At 40.2% G+C, this 16,646-nt stretch overlaps 3 protein-coding genes across 7 annotated transcripts; 1 reads left to right on the top strand and 2 right to left on the bottom strand.

Annotated features, from left to right (window-relative positions):
* Positions 1-2,058: 2,058 nt before the first annotated feature.
* On the bottom strand, positions 2,059-8,828 carry LOC124182293 (integrin alpha-8-like). 3 transcript variants are annotated; one of them, XM_046569356.1, is made up of 21 exons: positions 8,543-8,828; positions 8,208-8,436; positions 7,865-8,024; positions 7,483-7,550; positions 7,067-7,220; positions 6,891-6,976; positions 6,592-6,780; positions 6,253-6,352; positions 5,971-6,160; positions 5,674-5,855; positions 5,483-5,610; positions 5,287-5,350; positions 5,039-5,195; positions 4,678-4,891; positions 4,336-4,499; positions 3,994-4,177; positions 3,425-3,812; positions 3,238-3,328; positions 3,010-3,142; positions 2,623-2,676; positions 2,060-2,517 (listed from the first exon to the last, which is right to left on the bottom strand). In XM_046569356.1, exons 1-21 carry the CDS (start codon positions 8,710-8,712, stop codon positions 2,464-2,466), a joined length of 3,159 nt encoding a protein of 1,052 aa, XP_046425312.1. In that variant the 5' UTR covers positions 8,713-8,828; the 3' UTR covers positions 2,060-2,463. The 3 variants fall into 3 exon arrangements, with proteins under 3 accessions (XP_046425311.1, XP_046425312.1, XP_046425313.1); XM_046569355.1 differs by having other exon boundaries at positions 2,059-2,517; positions 6,891-7,220; XM_046569357.1 differs by lacking the exon at positions 6,592-6,780 and having other exon boundaries at positions 6,891-7,220.
* Positions 8,829-10,628: 1,800 nt separating this feature from the next.
* LOC124181957 (60S ribosomal protein L23) lies at positions 10,629-11,991 on the bottom strand. The gene is made up of 4 exons (XM_046568719.1): positions 11,917-11,991; positions 11,542-11,625; positions 11,144-11,272; positions 10,629-10,876 (listed from the first exon to the last, which is right to left on the bottom strand). The coding sequence occupies exons 1-4, from the start codon at positions 11,927-11,929 to the stop codon at positions 10,680-10,682; spliced, it is 423 nt and encodes a 140-aa protein (XP_046424675.1). The 5' UTR covers positions 11,930-11,991; the 3' UTR covers positions 10,629-10,679.
* Positions 11,992-12,652: 661 nt separating this feature from the next.
* LOC124181956 (metaxin-2) lies at positions 12,653-15,649 on the top strand. Of its 3 annotated transcripts, none has more exons than XM_046568716.1 (3): positions 12,653-12,831; positions 13,180-13,759; positions 13,908-14,441. In XM_046568716.1, the coding sequence occupies exons 1-3, from the start codon at positions 12,786-12,788 to the stop codon at positions 14,254-14,256; spliced, it is 975 nt and encodes a 324-aa protein (XP_046424672.1). In that variant the 5' UTR covers positions 12,653-12,785; the 3' UTR covers positions 14,257-14,441. The 3 variants fall into 3 exon arrangements, with proteins under 3 accessions (XP_046424672.1, XP_046424673.1, XP_046424674.1); XM_046568717.1 differs by lacking the exon at positions 13,908-14,441 and adding an exon at positions 14,450-15,649 and having other exon boundaries at positions 12,659-12,831; XM_046568718.1 differs by lacking the exon at positions 13,908-14,441 and adding an exon at positions 14,465-15,649 and having other exon boundaries at positions 12,663-12,831.
* The last annotated feature ends 997 nt before the right edge of the window (positions 15,650-16,646 follow it).

Genomic DNA, 16,646 nt, shown 5'->3' with positions numbered 1-16,646 from the left:
TATCTAATCGAGACGTGAAACTCAAAAGCAATGAAAATAACTGTAATGATAATACACGAATATGACATCAGATTATTTTTAACTATATTACCACACGAAATTGCGAAGTTTCTCTTGAACTATTATATTATGTCCAATATGTGCACATGTGAAACGTAATGAAGCCTCTGTTTAGGAATGTAGACGCGTGCTTTATGAACTGGTGAAAAACTGTTAGAGACACGTCTGAACCTAGTTATTTGAATTACAAGTGGTGAATCAACGCGAGAGAGAATTTCTGTGGAATCTCAATTTATATATTGCAAATTGAACTTGAATTAGAACTTTGGATGTATTGAGACTAAGTTGGAGACCATTGTGGTGAGTACATTGCCCAATGACCGAGACATCATGAGTGATAGAGCCATCATGAAGCTTATTGTTGGAGGGTGGACTACTCGAACAAATTTCGGTGTCGGCAGGAAAAATCGTGTGTCGAGAATACATCAAACTAGCACCAATATCATCAATGGACAAAGAGAACAAGAGTGGACCTGTTACGGAGCCTTGAGACTACCCGAGGCGATATTCACTCATAGATCGGGGGACGAGCGATTACAATGATTGTAAGTGATTTCAAGAAATTTCAAGGGATTTCAAAGTGACTGCTACCTAAAGTGGTTTGCGATCTCAACAAATGAATACATATGCGATTTCACGCGATTACAGCGCTTTCAATACGATTAGGACTCGTTTTAAGACAAAGGGATGGGAGCTCCCAGACCTGTGTAGAAGACCGTGTGCATGGTGAAAACCGCCAAGACCGAGATCAGAATACACCTTAGCCTTCGTTTTATTTTTGTAATAAATTTTCACCTCGTTCTATGTAGGTGTTTCGATAATTGGCTCAACCGTGTTCGGGTCCCGTAATCAGGGTGATCGCGTTACATATCTCGATCCCTACGAACCAATTTAAAAATTCGAGGGACGTATACCAATCTAAAGTATAAATACGCGTATAACATAGCATGAACAATTTTTACTGTATAGTTGGCGGAGAATCTATGCAGAGCATTGAAGCCTCGTAACAAGTATTCTGAAAATTTGTCACGATATAACTCTGTAAAACCCATTCCAGCGATGATGACTTATATGGCAACTTCCGTGCGTGTCCGATAATGCGGTAGTCTAACCGTAACCGAGGAAAAGTCATAAACGCAACAACAACAAGAATGTGTGGGGAAACATTGCAGCTGTTATTTCATTTACATGACTAATCACCACACTCTTATGACTAACCGCGGGGCAACAGCACGGAGTTGTTACGGTACAGGATTTCACCGAAGGCTTCAACCAGCGTCTAGAAAATTCCACGTATATAATCCGCCAACCCCTCAATGATCCTTAGAAATTGGCATTTAACATGTAAATGGCAATTTTCATTCAACATTTTATTACGTTTTGATTTCAAGCAATTTTCAAAACGACTGCTTTCCAAAGTGGTTTGCGATTTCAACAAGTGAATACTCCCTTGGTTCTACCAGTTAGGTAAGAGAAGATAAAATTCAGGACCTCGTGCGAAAATCCAAAAATCCGAAGCTTGACGAGTAATCGATGGTACGCGACGGTATCAAACGCCTTACTAATATCGAATAACACCAGTTTATCAAAACGACGCTAATTAATTTCACAATTGAGATCGTCACATACACGAAGCAAGGCCGTTGCGTGCGATAGAAAAAGAGAGAGAGGGTAGAATACATCAACTAATTTTCTGTTACATATGTTATGCTCCAGATATACAACATCGATTTACACCGCAACCGATGTCATTGGTTCCACAACTCTTGAAATTTGATATTTTTCAAAGATACCTACATTTTCGTGACTGTAGAAATACGTAGCTTGTGTCGGACGCAACCACACAAAAATGGAATCAAAAAATGAAGTGTAATGACTGACGAAGATAATGCCTCTCTTCTACCCTCTTTCCTCCTGGTAATTTGGGAACGATCCATAGGCGGGATACGATGCAATACAGTGCATAAAACAATTGTGAATGCAGAGAAGTATTCTTTTTCTGTGAAACATAAGTTACTATTTAATTAAGGCATAAGATACAAAAACAACGAAAGTAACAGCGATGATAATAATATACAAATTTTAAATCGGATTCTTCATCACTATACTAGGTACTAAGAAATTTCTGTAAAACTGTCATATTGTGTCCACTGTATATGTATATATATATACACACATGTGATACTTGACAAAACCTCAGTTTACGGATGTAAACGCGTGAGTGATGAACTGGTGAAAAAATATCAGAGATACGTGAGAACTTAATTATTTAAATCACAATAGTAGCGAATTTTAATCTACGGTGTGAAATGGCAAGTAGCCCTGTACCTTTGTAACCCACAACCGTCCTGCAGTATACGGTTCTTCGTTTTACCTGAGAATCTCCGTACATTGTATATTCGCTCATTCCGGAAGATCAAGATCGCTGTAGCTGTCGTCCGCCTTCAACCTTAATGTCTATAATTTTAGCAACATATACGTCATGAAGATACATAATTAATAACGATCAAGCTCGTGCAAATCAAATACAACACGGCGCCGAAGAAAATGCAAGTCACTTACCATATCATTTGCCTTCCCGATTCGTGTCTTCTTTGGTCTAGTGAAGAAGCCAACCTGAAATATTTTTGATTTCACTTGAATTTTATTGATTATTCCTACTGAAGCCGAGTGTGAAGCACACATGATTCGATTTCAATTAAACGCTGAACACAAGCGAAGTAACGTTTTCAGACACGAAATTTGAAGGAAAAGAAAATCTAATCTAGACAGAGTACGAAATTTCGAGATTCAGGAATGCGATTTACACCTAAATATTGTTTGGGAACTTGACGGCTCTGATGAGAGAAATTCGAATTTCTTCGACATCTCAAATATCTGATCGTGAATGATAACGATAAATTTCCGCACGTGACTACGGCTGGCCACACTATATTCTGAACAACTTACTTTCGACAAAATGATGATCAGAAGTACCAGTATCAAAAGACCAAGGCATAACGAAACTGGTAAAACCCAACCCGCCAATTTCTCAGTCTTCGGCAACTTGTAGAGTATCGTGGACGCTTTAGCTTCCACAAAGCTGTTGAGTTGTAAGAAGAAACAACGTGCAATTTAAAGTTGGACTAGTGAACGAGACATTGTACAATAGATAAACATAAAATAAGGTCAACTCACCGCGAACCATTCATCGTGACTAATGATGTCGGTTCAAGGATTAGTGCTCGCGCGTCGGTGCTGAAGTTTACAAGGAAGAAACTCTCGTCCGCTGAAAAACGTGAAATCTAAGAGTAGTACTAACAGAGAATGCCATTTCCGTCGCAGAAAAACTAATATCTATCAATATTCATTGACAATGGCTTACATGTGAATAATGGTTGTACGTCAAACATCATATCCAGGATCGAATTTCCTACGTCTCCAGACGTTTTTGATATGTTGTAATCACACATTACTGTGTGGCACGTTATGCCCGCTGTTGAACAATTGACATAAATCGTTCGATCGGTGCCTTGACCGTCAATGCTAGTCTTTCCCTCCAGAAGCGTTCCATTTTTTCTCTCTCCACGGTGTATTTCTTCTTCATCTTTTGCACCGACTTCTGGCTCTTCCACCTTTTCCTCCACGTTCAGCTCAGGAGCTCCGCGAGTCTTCGTCAGCCGCAGAGAATGTAATAGGTTTGGCAGAATGGTTTTCTTATATGTTACAGTGTCGACGATCAAGCATTCTTGCATGTTTCCAGACCTATCCAGCTGTTTGAACAACACGGGATATATTCAAAACTGGACATCCGTTACTATTTACGGTCTACGCCCCGTTTCTCAGAAACCGTGATTAATCGTTCGTTATTTTAATACGCAGTTCAGCTGATTTCTGTATTATATTGATAAAATATTTCAGTGACAAGATGTATCTTATAAATACGAAATTTACCTCTGGAAGGTGAATGTCCACAATGGAAACGTTTTTCTCTGTAATGGCGACGGGTACGTCGACCGCAAAGTGTACTTTCGGTAGTGACGATGGTCCTATTTTTATAAGTTGGTAGGTGTGCCGAATAGAAAGCTTCGAATTATTCCCTTTCTTTTCATATTCGTGGTTTTGTTCGTTAGCCACCCTGCAATAAATGTGCAAACGAATTAATCGATCGACGACTCACGTGGGCCATTTTTTCAAAATAGTCCCAGAACTCGAATGCCGATGCAAAATTCATCATAAATATCTATAATTAATGTCGCATAGTAACACGCGCCAAGGTACGCAGTGTTCTCTTACCCCATCAGCGTTATGTGAGCTCTGTTTTCGAGTCGCAAATAGAAAACACTTTCATTTTCGCCGTGATTAACGCTCAATGTTTTCGTAGTAACGGTAAAAGGCAAAATCGTCCCTCCAGCCGAACTTGCGATTCCCTCCATATCGAGATCGACGGCTAATGATTTCTGCAACATTTCAAGTCAATTTATAGACACGCGAGTGTCGAATAACACTTCATTAACGGCTTAGAGGTCCTTAAGATCACGCGATATAACACGATTGCGAGTGTATTCGTACTGAAGATTGGCAAAGACAATTATCACGTGATATGTCTAACATGCATGCTTCATAAACTCGACTCACCGGATCCCCCTTGGAAACAGGGTTGCCGATGTCACATTCCAGAATTACGCAATTTCTCTCTTTAGTCTCCAAGCAGGATGGTATACCTTTCCGAAGACCAACTCCCGGTGGCATTTTGATCGTGATATTCGTTCGAAACGCTGGCTCTCCGTTGTTCGTTACTAGGATATCAATACTTACGTCTCCCGATCCCACAGCCCATTGATCATTGTTGCTGCAATTATGTGTAATTCCATTTGTTATTCCTGGTTCAAAGAATTCTGACAATTTGGCCCCACGTAAGAAATTCGTAGAACAAGGCAATGGGAAGGGAATGGGACGGGAATTCAAGAATTCAATCATTTGAAACGCAATCATTTACCTAACACCTGTAGCAAACCAGCTGATTGATAAATTTGAGTGGCACACTTTGCCGCCTTCACATCCGGTATTGAAAGGTATTAACAATTCCGCTTCTTCCAGCAACTGCCCCTTGTTCGGAACAGGACAACGTGAGCAGAATTTATCCCCCTCTTTACCTGAAGTTAGACCCACAATTCGTAATATTGAATGCATACGAATAAGAATAAATTTGAATCGTCTGAGGCGATAAATACATAAAGAAATTACTTTTTTTGCTGATGCTGAACCTTCCGCGAATGACGATTGGTTCGACAAAATTTTTAAATCCCCCCTGAAAGAAAGATATTTTTCAAACAAATGAAAATATTTATCAATAATCGGAAAAGCCGGACTATGACATTTTTTTCAGTTATTTGTTTACATGCACTACATTCGTAATATTAGTATATCTTCTGTACCGTACCCTAAGATGAAGCGTTTTGTTGACGCACGATATCTCGTCACGCGTGAACGGTGCTGTAAACAACTTCGTAGTTTCGTCGTTTTCAATACGCATGTATTCTTCATCCGCTGCGATCTCGACCCTGAACACTGGACAGACGTATAATAACACAAGATGTAAACATCAAAGGGCGAATCATTGCCATCGATTACCTTGAAATTCCGGTGCCCTCTTTCCCTGATACTCGGCACAGATGCCGATGACAAAACTGCGAGTGGATCTCTCTAATATAGGTGTATAGGAGACAAGTTGAGGTGCCACCTTCACGACAGGTTTACCCCGCAATACAACAGCGTGGCCAGATTTGTACGCACCAACTGCCAAATCGGGATATCTGAGGGCCCATTCGATTTACGTTGTGTCAGAGAAAGGCGGATATACGACAGTATAATCCACGACTTATTGTTAGTTGTACAAGTCCATACGAGGCGAGGCATTAACAACTTTACCCATTCTTATCGACGTCGACAGGAATCGCAAGCGAGAATCCGAAACCCTGGATGAGAGGAGAGCTTTTAAAGTCCAAAGGTGCGATTCGTTGAGTTATCGGAGTAAATCCTCCTTTAGTCCCGAACTCAGGCTGACCGTAAAAGACGTAAACGGCACCGGACGCCTCCCACGGAGCGCCAACCACCAAATCTACGGGAGATGGTCAATTTAATTGTATTTTCGGAATAGTTTAGCAGTCCCTTGTTTCGAAAAAAAAAAATGTCCATTCGCAGAATATTCACCTGCGTGACCGTCATTGTCCAGATCACCGGCGGCCAGGGTGTAACCGAACTGTCCGTATTCTGCTGTACCCTGGAGCATCAGACCTTCCCTAAAGACGCCCTGCGATGCACGTAGGAAGATATGAAGTTTGAAAAACCATTCGATTAACGATACGAAGATATGAGGGAGAAAAGCACAAGTGTTGAAAGATTGTAGCGGATATCTGGAAAGAACTGCGTAGAACACTATTGCGTAAGGTCAATGATACGGAGAGACACGTGTTTACACAAAATGGAGCCGAAGACGAAGAAGATATCGACGATGCCGAAGGTGAGATCGAAAGTCGGTGAATCGTATACCTTATTGTTGCCGTAATATGTGTAGACCCGACCGTAGTCGACCTCGCCCCAATGAGGCGCACCTACGGCAATGTCATCCAAACCGTCGTTGTCAAAATCCCCGGTGGTCAAACTCGCGCCAAAGTACTCGCCCAGTACGGAACCGTCGATTTTTGTTTCCCACGCAGTACCCGGCAAGTAAACTACGACCTTTGAGTGACGGACATGGTTCAAATTGTATTGTACTGACAAGAAATTATATTTATTTCACAAATTCTTCGTCCGCTAGAATGATGTAAATTTATAAAATCACAACGCACCTGGCCCTTAAAATTCCACGTTGGCGTTCCAGCAGCAAAGACCAACTCTTGGGAACGGAAAAAATATCCCGAGGTGACAGAGTAGCCTGGAAATATCACGTCGGCAATGCTCGATTTAATTTCATCCGAATAACAAATGATGGCAAGTTTACAAGATAGCCCGCGGCTATAATTACCAAGATTGGCACCTACTGCGGCATTCGCTAATGCCTCGTCAAAATCGCCAGCACCGAGACCGGGATATACTCTGGTCTCCGTTTTATTTTCGTGATGAATATCGACCTTGTTCAATCTAGGTCTCCCAATGATTAGCTCGACGGTGTTCAGCTCCTGCAATCAGAAGGATCCACATTACATATCTGGTTCCCTATGTGCACACGGGGGCAGCGGTTCTGAGGCGGTTAATCTTTCGACCAAGTCAGTTACGTTGGCACTACCGATTCAGCCTGCAGTGCTACTGTCGGCTGGCCGGTACTATTAGCCGACGGTAAATTAGCCGTCTCAGAAACTCTGCCTCCGTATGTACCAATTTAAAAACTGGAGAGACGTACACCTCTCAAGAGTATAAATGTGCGTATAATATAACACGAACCTTTTTCGCAGCATAGTTGATGGAGAATCCATACAGAGCATTGATATTGGGGTTTTGTGACAAGTATTCTGAAAATTAATCACAACCGTATGTGTATCAACCGTGGAAAAGTTAGACCAGCGATATCTTATTGAAAATTTTCATGTGGTAAATCGTAAAATGTTTTGTAAGAATTCAGCATGTTGTTTATTACGTGAAAATTTTCAGTAGGATAATCATTATTATGTATAGATATGTGGACGTCTGAATTTGTCCGATGTTACGATGTTATGACCGCATTTAACGAAAGAAACTAAAACACAATAACAACAAAAATAAGCAAGTCAATAATTGCATCTGTTATTTTTTGTTTATCACTGATCACTGCACTCATATCACTCACCGCCAGGTAATAACACGGAGTTATCGCGGTAAAGGGTGTCGCCGATGGCATCAGGCAGGTTGTAGCAAATTCCACGCATATCGTCCAGCAGCCCCGCAGGCATGCTTCGATTGAACCTGTCAATGGCAGTATATTCGAATGACGTGCGTGGAGCGCAGACCTAAGAATCACAACGACTATAATGGATTTGGTTGAATCACCACTTCATCCGATCGGCGAGTATACTACATACACACGAATAAAATATTGACAAACAAAGTGAATTCTATCCGGTGAAACTCAAAATTTCGATCAGTAACCACAACTAGTTATCGTAGGTCGCATCACTATTGTATTTATTTACCGTAAGATCAGAGTTCTCTCGAGTCGCGAGACTTGCTCCAAGCCACCCGACGGTCCCAAATCGTGTAATTTTCAGATTTGTATAACCCTGTACTCTAATTTCTTCTGAAATGGATGCCTGGTCGAGCTCCAGTCTTCGGCAGGAGTTGCTACGTGTTTCGTTCACATTTACGGAGCACCGGTACAAGGCACCCTCACCTTTATTGTATTTTGGAGCACCAATGAAGATGCTGCGGTTGAAAGAGGAATCGGTAATTCAAACGTATACGGATCGCGAGTTAGCGTTTTTTCTTGTTTATCCTATCTGGCACACTGATAGTGATAGGACGTACTTACCTGGCCGAGACAGCAGAGTGTTGACCAGATCGGAGGGCGACGGTGTATCCGAAATATCCATTTCCTCCAGGTTCCCGATCTTCGTAGATGATAGGGTGACTCGTGTCCACGTTGTAGGAAAAAGCAAGAAGCGGCGATAGGGTGAGGAAGAGTATCAAAGCAACGAACATTGTGCACCAGGGAAAATATCAAGTCTGGAACGCGGTTGATAATGAACAAAAACCGTTGAAGAACTGAAAATGTTCCGCAACTCGCAGACTCCGCGATGAGAATGAGATTGCGTCTCAGTCAGTCTGATGACAAATTGACAGTCGATAAAAAGTGAAAAAGCCGACTGAACTTGCCTCGTCGCCGAATCGTCATACATCCGGACAGAGGAAACGGATTGATTAGATTAAAATAAAATACTGATAATGGAAGACAAAGCGAAGATGCAACTGCAGAGACAGCGGATGCATATCTGTTAGTTCATTTTCTTCAACTTTTTCATGCATACATTTTTTGCTTACATGCAATTCACTTGAAATATTGCATACATCTGTTTGTGGGGTCGCTGATTATGAATCTGAACTCGAAATTCGAAAATTCAAAATGGCGATTTAAATATGGCCAACGTAAATTCAAAGTTATTTTATTTTAATAAAACTTAATTATGTTAGATGGTTCTTGGGGTCACTGATTACAAATGTAAACTCGAAATTCGAAAATTCAAAATGGCAGATCCAATATGATGGATAAATAATATGAAAAAATTTGAAAATATTCTCCAACATTTTCTGATGTGTATTGAACTTGCCTTGGTTGAGTTTGTGTAAAAATTGGCACTTGGATTTTCACGATTGATCAACAGAAAATGCTTATTTTCGTGGAAAGTACGAATTTCGACCATATGTTTACATGTACTATTTTTGCAATAAATAAACAATTAATATTTTCTTTTTCAAACTTATAAATATTTCGAGGACCACATGGAACAAAAAAACTTGGTAGTTGTTACAAAAAAAGTAGTTCAATAAATGAAAAGCTGCGAAAAAAGTGGGATGCTGAGCGTCGCAGCGTGAATTAAACAGTTAAAGATAACAAAAATTCGAACCCAGACGCTTATTTTTGCTTTCCAAATCATTCTATCCCAAAACCCTTTTTCGAGGATTTGAAACCAGCTAAAGGAGTAGCTGTAGGAATGATTGTATTCCTGTTACAATCATGTAAGTTTCCATAAAAATATCGACTAATCCAGTTTTAAATTCTCTACCATTTTACAGATCTACAACAAATTGAGAGACAATCTCAGTTCCCATGAAGTTCTCTGGGATCTGTGAAATGGTTTTTTTTTCCAAGAATTACTTATTCGACCGGGCAATTTATCCTGATAATAGCGCACTGGAAGAAGTTGATCGGATAGGTACTTTTCGACAAATGAAATTTCAATTTACCTGCCACAGAAATGCAGTCACTAAGGTTCATGCCTCACGGCACCTGTGCATAAGCTTGGTGAAAGACAATATGAGAATTTACCACAAAGCTTTTTTTAACTATGAGACAGAGGTGGGCAACTCCTCGCGTTCCCAGTGCGCTAAATTCGATGAGCTCCATAAACTTGTTACCCGAATCAGAAAGTCCTCTATCCTTTTGTTAAACATTTTTTAGTGTAGTTCGCGACTTCGGCGTTCTAAAATTGTTTTTGTTGGGATCGAACCGATCACGCAGGTGATTCTCGTCCTTCGGCTGTTCCCCCGTAATAGTCGTTGACAGGATAAAGTGCGCCAATTGCCCACTCCTGCTATAGGGGAAGTTTACGATAGATCAACACTAAATGTAATTCTGAATTCATGCCAATGATGTATTTTCAAAAAATACTTACTTGTACGGCAGTTCAAGGTCTTGAGTAAGGATGGTGAAATACTAGATCTTATGAATTTTAATGGAAAAATCTTGCAATGTAGTCACGTTCTAACGACAAACTTATTGTTTTCAGAAAAATAGACTAAATCTTAATCTAAACAGAATGCACCTGATAGCATGACAATCATTTTACTATTCGTGACATTATACAAACGTATTAAACAGTAAATAAGTAAAGTACCGATGACGAGTCCAAATTGGTATTTATTGAGTCAACGGTATACAAGGTGTTATTTTAGGCGATGCTGCTGGCATTGGAGGCGATTCTAGGCCACAAATCGGCGCACTCTTTAGCTACTGGGCCAGTGATGGCTGAGCCTTTCATTTCACCTTTATTATTCACAATAACACCAGCGTTGTCTTCAAAGTATATGAATACCCCATCCTTCCTCCGGAAAGGCTTACGCTGGCGGATCACCACGGCAAGCATAACTGCAATAAAAAAAAATTATTTTTTACTCCATCATCAAGTCAAATTTTCACGCAAATCTTTCAAGCCAATAGTATCCATGTATACAAAGACACAGCACGACTAAACGTAAATGAAAAGTGTTTACCTAACCTAAAACAGACACTTGTAGAACTTGGAACATGCGTTGAATTGGGCAACAGCATGGCTTTGCAGTTGACTTTCATGATAACGAAAACAACTGAACATTGTCAGACGAATATATTAAGCCAGTATCAAGTTAAACGAACCTTTCTTTCGGAGTTCGGGCTTTCCCTTCTTAACAGTGGCAACAATCATGTCACCAGACCCTGCAGCAGGCAGTCTGTTGAGACGTCCCTTCACTCCTTGTACTGCGATTACATACAAATTCTTGGCCCCTTAAAAAGATATATCGATTAGATTAAACAAGAGACACAACAGATAGTGGCATGAGCGCAGCAAATCTTAATATGTGCATCTCATCGTGTACGCGCAGAGATCAATGTGAGTGGTGAATCACGAACAGGATGAACTGCGTATAATTTCATCAAGTACGAACATATCGGAAAAAGAAGAATGTGAAGAATGAAGAATGATGATATGGACGAATGGTTGGAATAAGAATGTGGACACGCATAGTATTGACTTACGATTTGGACTAACTCACCCGTGTTGTCAGCACAATTGATAACTGCGCCAACAGGTAGACCCAGAGATATCCTGAATTTGGCTCCGGCGGAACCACCACGTCCTTAAACAGAAATATTAAAGTTGATAAACATCCATGAGGATCGCGCGGTCTCCGTTTGTTAGGTTATTCCCGTGTTCCCGATCAAGACGTACGTCGCGTCGTATCGTGTTGTCGACAGGCGGCAAGTATTTATCACGCATCTTATTTCATCATAAGGCACAAATAACGTTAAATATACGTTTCGCATGACGCACACGTATCTTCCACGTTCGCTAAACACTCAAACGCGGTACGTCTCGCTCGGAAACGGCCGATTATTACGGATTTATTTCGGCCCAAACTCAGACTCACCTCTTTTCGACATCTTGCTTCGTTTGAAAAAGGAAGTCTGGGGCGCTCGATCGCTACTGCAGACCCCGGATCCAACTGTTGACGCGCATCATTTACACGCAGCTGAATACCAGCTGGTCAAAATTCGTACAAACGCGATGTCCCCAACACTCGTGGATCAGAAGATTGTGGATACATAAGGGGCTGAAAAATCATCGAAGTTTATTCTATCACCTTTACTTGATAATTAGAGGACTGGGTTAAGCTTATTGAAAATTTTCGTGGCATGATTCTCGAGTACTTAATTTGATCCGTCAGCGGCCGTTCTGACATATCTAATTTTTGAAATAGCGCTGTGATCGATTAGTGTGCGGTGTGCGTATATAAATTTTCTCTAAATCGACTGTTTTCAGAATAAATACTCAATTCGCAACAATTCATAAAAATGTTTTCAAAAGTTTACGAAACACTGGTTAGGAAAACAAAGGACCCTCTGCTCGGGGAGCATGTTATACAGACATTTGTCTCCGCCGTGGATTGCGAAGAGGTTATCGAACGTCAGCTTGGTCCTATCCCGACTTTTCGATTACAGAACATATTTTTCATTATAGCAGGATGACTCTCTAGCATCGACGCAGAGGTGCATGGCTATCTGCGGCGAAAAATATCTGGATATTCACGGTAATTTTAGTAAACAAACTGCATTTTCACCTTCCGGTAGAATTTCAAAAATGCCCACATTTAACGAATACTTCGACCGCTCGATTCAGCAACTCGATAGCTCGACCTGCCGCAGACTCACGTCTCTTCTGCAGTTTGAAGCCCGCTTTTACTTAGTTGACTAAATTAATAAACGGAGTAAGTTCATCGCCGTCAAAATAATTGTCATAATGCCAGACGTTCTACTCTCAGATACGATAGCGATGGAGTTAGGAGGTAATTTTCAGACACTAATCGTAACCTCTTGAGATCTTACGCGTGCTTCGACTCTACCCTAACCTAACCTAACTTGACTCAGGTTATCTTTCAGAACAACGTTGCAACTTTATCGTGGCAGAATCTGTATTTAACACGACGAACCTTAACTCTTGTAAAATATTACGTATATGTCATCAAACCTAGTCAAACTTTACTCAAATCCAGTATATCAATTCCCCGTTGCAACCTAACCTAGCCTTGGTAACAGAATCTGACCTAACCGTAACCTAACATAACCTTATGTAATCCTGTTTGAACCCCTCAGAAATTATCTATGAATTTTGCTCTCCGACTATTTACTCTTAGCTCAAGAGCCTTGGCCGCAGCCGATAAAATTGTATCAGCCATATGAGGTCGAGCAAATCCTGCTCCCTGACAATGCAAACTGCCTGGCGGTCCAAGCGTACTTAAAAATGTGCGGTCTGGAGTTCCAAATTGAACCGAGAAGCAATGCGGAGTACATGTCTCCCTCAGGAAGAGTCCCTTTTATTCAATGTGGGGCTTTCCTTGTATCGGAGTTCGACCCGATCGTGTCTTTCATCAGCAGCAAGGGTTCTAGTCTTTCTGGAGAGCTTGGGGCAACTGATAAGGCTGACATGCGAGCCTATATATCGCTTGTTAATAATGTGCTAGTTAATGCTGAACAGTATGTTTGCTGGGTAGATCAGGCAACCTTGATTTCAGTCACCAAGCCCAGGCACGGCAGTGTCTATCCTTGGCCTCTCAATCATCTTCTTAACTGGCAAAAGCAAAATCAGATTACAAAGAAACTGAATGTCTTGGGCTGGTACAATAAAAGTCTTGACGAGGTATTCGGTGAGGTCAAAAACTGCTGCACAGCACTTGCCGAAAGGCTTGAAGGAAAAACTTACTTCTTTGGTGATGAGTGAGTATCTGACTTATATTTTTTACATTCAGCTGATACGGAATATAAATACTTCGTGGCAATCATAAAAATGATTGGAAGTACAAAAAAGATGCGAGATAATTGATATTTAAGACCAACCCTAAATTACAATTCTTTTTCCCCCAAGGCCAACTGAATTGGATGCTTTAGTGTATGGCCACATTCATGCCCTAACCACCACACCCTTCCTTCCCTCTGTCTGCGGAATGTCTGCAACAATAGGCAGATTCCAGCAGCTCATTGAACACTGTCGATTGGTGAACACTCTTTATTTCAAAAAGGAATCAGATATTTCTGTAGGCCAAGTGTATCTGCATGATACCATGTCCCAAGATTCATTTTGCAACTCTACCGGATCCCTTGAATCCCTTTTCCCTCTCACAGAAGATTCATTCGCCATGTTGAAAGTGAATGAAAAGAATGATTCCTTGGAAGAAACCTGCCATCTAGATTTAAAAGAATTTGTAATTGGTTAAAATCTTGGTAGTTTGATAGTCAGTTTTTATTCTCACCAATTGTCAAATGTACCGATATTGTTTAAGACATGCGATAGACCTTTAGAGCTTTATTATAAACTACTATCTACAAGTACGTGCAATAAAGTTTCATGCACTTTCAGGTCCTTCAAATTTCTTTCATATTTTAACTTACAACAACGTTTAAGATAAGATCTCGAAATTATAGCAGTCCAAATGAACTGGATGCTCTGGCCTTTGGACACATCTTCACCATCCTTACGACACCACTGCCTAACAATTCATTGGCTAACATCGTCAAGAGCTATCCGACCTTGGTCAACTTGTGTAAGCGAATCGAGGCCAGGTACTTCCAACGCACAGAGGACGACTAAATTCAGTCAATCAAGCCTCATGAGATGGGTGGCCTGTTGTAATCCTCAAGACTAAAATCTCCCCTACTCTTGAAAATTGAGAGATGGAAGATAAGTTGAATGAAAATGAAACAAAAAGTCAGGATTTCTCTGCTGAAACAGAACAAAAATCAATCCCTGGTTGTAAGAAATCCGTTTTACCGGTTTTCATTCGCATTTCAGAATTAATTTTTTCAAAATTAATAAAGTTGCAGTTAGATTAAAACGGGCCACACTGTAAATTAGTGAATTTGGTTATAGTGTACTATAACCACACTGGCAAACGCTGCGAAGAAATATTGTTCAAATATAGTGGAAAGATTCGTGAAAATGTCTGAGAAGCAATTTAACATAAAGTTAATCCTCTCTGCATTTATGCAATTCAAGGTACATTTTACCGATCGAAATTTGTTCATTTTGCACGGTTGGTTAAATTTCTCATTTTCTCCGACCATAGAATGAACGTTGATCGGTCAAATGCACCCTGAATTGCATAAATGCAGGCGGATTCATCCTGGGTTAAATTTCCCATGAAACATTTTTATGAATTCTCCCAGTATGATAGATTTGTATATAGTAGGTACAATAGTACAGGGCTACTCCAAGACTATTTTCTTTCTAGTTGGGATAACCTTGAAATAAGTAATCGACGCTGTGCATTTGTAATTATTGATTAGTCATCATCCTGATATAAGTAGTGCTGTTTGATTATTATAATTACCATATAGTTTGTACAAATCGTTATTACGAGACTACGTCTGTTACCTTTATTTATTTTTTTAGAGTGAGAATCTTTTTTTTAATTATTTTCCGTTTTGCTTATCGATTTGTTTGTCAACTGTTACTGTTTCCTGACATCTTGAATGGAAACCCGCCGTACGATATACATGAATTATATATAATTAAAAAAAAAATCGGTGCCTGAGATTGCAGAAATGGTATCAACGTCAACTTGATAACAATGTATAGATATGCCAATAAACAGCCAAATATCAAACGAACCTATCAAAAACTGACGTTTCTCTTCCAGCCTTTAACCATTGTTGTGAACAAAGCAAAGCGTTCCTTTGTTTCATCCAACGCCCGTGGGATTTGCAAAATAATTTTTCGATATTTGAGAAAAATCGTACGATATCTATTGTGATCAGAATTCTTCACATCTCACGTTTGTCTTTGGAACATTAGTAAATACATCGATACAATCAAAACCTTTCGTTGCTATGAACATTACAGCAAAAATATGAGTAGCAAAAATCGTATCAAGAAAATTCGACTCTATTAAATCTGTACAAAAAAGTTCCGAGCAGTGATGTCAGAGCTAGCGTGTAAATGGTCTTAACGAGCTTACGATTCTGTTCCTGTTGATTCATCGCAGAAAAAGGATAAAACGGTTTATTGTTGCTACGCACGCAACAGAATAACGGCGATAGACTGAATCATCGCAAATTTAAAGGCGAAGTGCAGACTGTAAATTTAAACACAATAGCCATAAGTGTCTTACTATGGGCTACCTTGGTTTTAGCCGTTGTTTGAATTAAAAACAAAAACTCGACGAAAATCTCGCTCCATCGAATCTTCCCGAAGGAATATCTTCACCCCTCAAATCATAGTATACCATTATATTTTCATGTACACACAAACGAATGGTAAATCCGCCTGGGTATAGGCAATTAGCATTACTTTTTTACAACGAACACTTGCATGTTCAGAAACAAATTTACCCGTGTTGTGCAGATAGAAAAACAGCCAGTTAATGTGCGTCGAGATTGAAGCCTGCACCAGCCGTCGACCATTGTAAGAGAAAAAGTATAGAGTTAATAGCCGCGATTATAAACGGAAACTTTATACAATTGATAATTAGCCAAGTACTACGCATGTATGTATTGTGTACAAGAAATTAAGTTCGGATGATTGCGGCTCGGTTTTCAACATCGGGGTTCGTGATTTCCGGAGTCGGTCACTCGGTCACTCGGTGAGGCGCCTACTACCACCGTAATC

This window comes from Neodiprion fabricii, chromosome 5 (genome assembly GCF_021155785.1).
Source record: "Neodiprion fabricii isolate iyNeoFabr1 chromosome 5, iyNeoFabr1.1, whole genome shotgun sequence".
NCBI classification, from domain to species: Eukaryota; Metazoa; Arthropoda; class Insecta; order Hymenoptera; family Diprionidae; genus Neodiprion; species Neodiprion fabricii.
The sequence above is the reverse complement of the archived record's forward strand: the minus strand, read 5'-3'. Positions and strand labels throughout refer to the sequence as shown.